Source organism: Gekko japonicus, unplaced genomic scaffold, assembly GCF_001447785.1.
Source record: "Gekko japonicus isolate JY-2015 unplaced genomic scaffold, Gekko_japonicus_V1.1 scaffold8530, whole genome shotgun sequence".
Lineage (NCBI taxonomy): Eukaryota > Metazoa > Chordata > Lepidosauria > Squamata > Gekkonidae > Gekko > Gekko japonicus.
In genome coordinates, this window is record NW_015162722.1 from 1 (window position 1) to 2154 (window position 2154).

The following is a 2154-nucleotide window of genomic DNA, read 5'->3' on the forward strand; positions in this document are numbered from 1 at the left end:
TCAGGCTCCAGCTGTGTCTTCACCATCCACCCATGCTACCCTGTTTGTTATTGGACAGATGTTAACTGGGGCAGGTTTTTTATTATTTTATATTTTTAGAGTTTGTTTATTGGATTTTTTGTACCACTCTATTGCTCGTATTTTGTATGTTGTTAGCGGCCTCATTTCCAAATCGGGGGAGAGGGAGCAGGATATAAATTTGGTCGCCATGAGGATGGCAGTCCGCTTACTAAGCACCAATTTTGGACAGTGACCACGCGGGCCCTGGCGAAATTGGGCTTGTCAGGAGTGAGGTTTGGCACACATTCCTTTCGGATTGGGGCGGCATCTACTGCGGCAGCCCTGGGTTACTCTCCCCCGGACATTCAACGGCTAGGTAGGTGGCGCTCCGCTGCCTATAAGTCTTATGTGCGCCCCATTCCGTCCGCTTAGGGTATACGCGGTCCTTTCGCTCTGTGGGCACCCTTGTTTTCTCTTCATGGTTTTCTTTTCTTTGGATTAATCTGTTATTTCCTTCGTAGGTTTTTTAGTGATCGCTGAGAGGAAGCGGGTTCTCATCTGTGGCCACAGCTTTGTCTTTTGGGCAGCACATCGGGCAAGCGGAACTGCGTTGGGATCTCAGCTGGGCCTCAGTCAGTGGGCCACCATTGAATGGCAGGGGCGCCATGGACTTCTCTGGGAGGGTCTCTTGCCTTTGTTGTTTCAGGGGCCCCCGCGCATGCCCCCTGACGTGCTGGTTGTGCACCTGGGGGGTAATGACCTGGGGTTTCTCAATAAACCCTTGGCCCGCCAGGTCATTGATGATTTGCAGGTCATCAAGGAACGTTGGCCGGGGGTGAGTATAATATGGTCGGCAATGATCCCCAGGAAGGTCTGGCTCGACGTCTTGAACCCAAAGAGGAATAATCGGGCCCTCCGGAATATTAACAAGAATATTAAGAACTTTCTGGATACAGGGTTGGGCCGCTTTCTGCCCCATCCGTGCATTAAACCCCACTGCATGGAGGTTTTTGGGCCGGATGGGGTACACCTCTCTGAGCAAGGGAACGACATTTTTTTGGAGGACATACGGCAAGGGCTGCAGGAGGCATTAGGCCTCTCGGTGGGGGCATCGGCCTAAGCTGAGGCTTGACCTCGGCTGTGGTAGGAATTAGAGATGTAAAATTTCCAGAAATTTTGAAGCTCGGGAAAAACCCGGTTTTTTTCTGTTTTTTTCCGGAAGAAAACGGAAATTTTCGGAAAACTTTTGTCTTTTCTAGATTGAAAGTCATTCTGTTACTTTAGGAACATAAAATATGACTATGGACATTTTTATTTGGCATGAAATTATCACAACTAGCATATTAAAAATATAGTGTATCCAAACAATTATTACAAACAGAATACCCACCCGCATGCAAAAACAAAACTGAAACCTTTTTATTTTCTTCTGACAGTAGCACCTTCTAAAGGAAGAAATGCATCTTGTTCTTGCATTGGAGAGTTCAGTTTGTAACTAGGACTTGCTTGTCCTCAGTGCACAGAAATTAGATCAATCTGATACCATGTATATATATTTTAGAAATGATTTGGAAAATATTTGAACGCCTTGTCTTAAAATATTTTATTAATCATGTTATAATAAAACGTTCCATAATCAATTTTTTTCTTTTCTTTTTTCAATTTTTCCAATTTTTCGGAAAAAAACAAAAAATCTTCAGGAAAAAAACGGAAAAAAACCTTTTTTCCCCCGAATTTTTCCGGTTTTTTTCCGGGCCTTCACATCTCTAGGCAGGATTGGGGCTGCTAACTGAGATGCGGCTAACGTGAGCACCAATTAATTACTTCAGGCCGGTGGTAGGCAAACTGCGGCTCTAGAGCCACACGCGGCTCTTTGGCCCCTTGAGTGTGTCTCTGCCGCCTTAGGTGCTGACGGCCTATTCCCTCCATTGTTCTCTATGGTGGGAAAAAGTAACTTTTTCCCCACCATAGAGAACAATGGAGGGGATGGGGCAACCTGTTTGGGGGCCCGTAGAATTGGACCCCCTGGTTCAATGTTCCTGAAACATGGCGGGTATCTTGGGGAGAGGCTCCAGCAGCTACCCTGTGATTTCGGAGCCTCTCCCTCAAACCCCCTCCCCTCCAGCCCCCAGAATATACCCTATGTTCTCGCCA

At 46.6% G+C, this 2154-nt stretch overlaps 1 protein-coding gene across 1 annotated transcript; it reads left to right on the forward strand.

The window, feature by feature from the left end:
- Positions 1-156: 156 nt before the first annotated feature.
- Positions 157-1946, forward strand: LOC107106395 (the record flags this gene model as incomplete). Its single annotated transcript, XM_015406530.1, has 3 exons — positions 157-376; positions 522-1143; positions 1771-1946. Coding segments are annotated over 2 exons (819 nt in total), but the record flags the coding sequence as incomplete, so codon positions are not given.
- Positions 1947-2154: the final 208 nt, after the last annotated feature.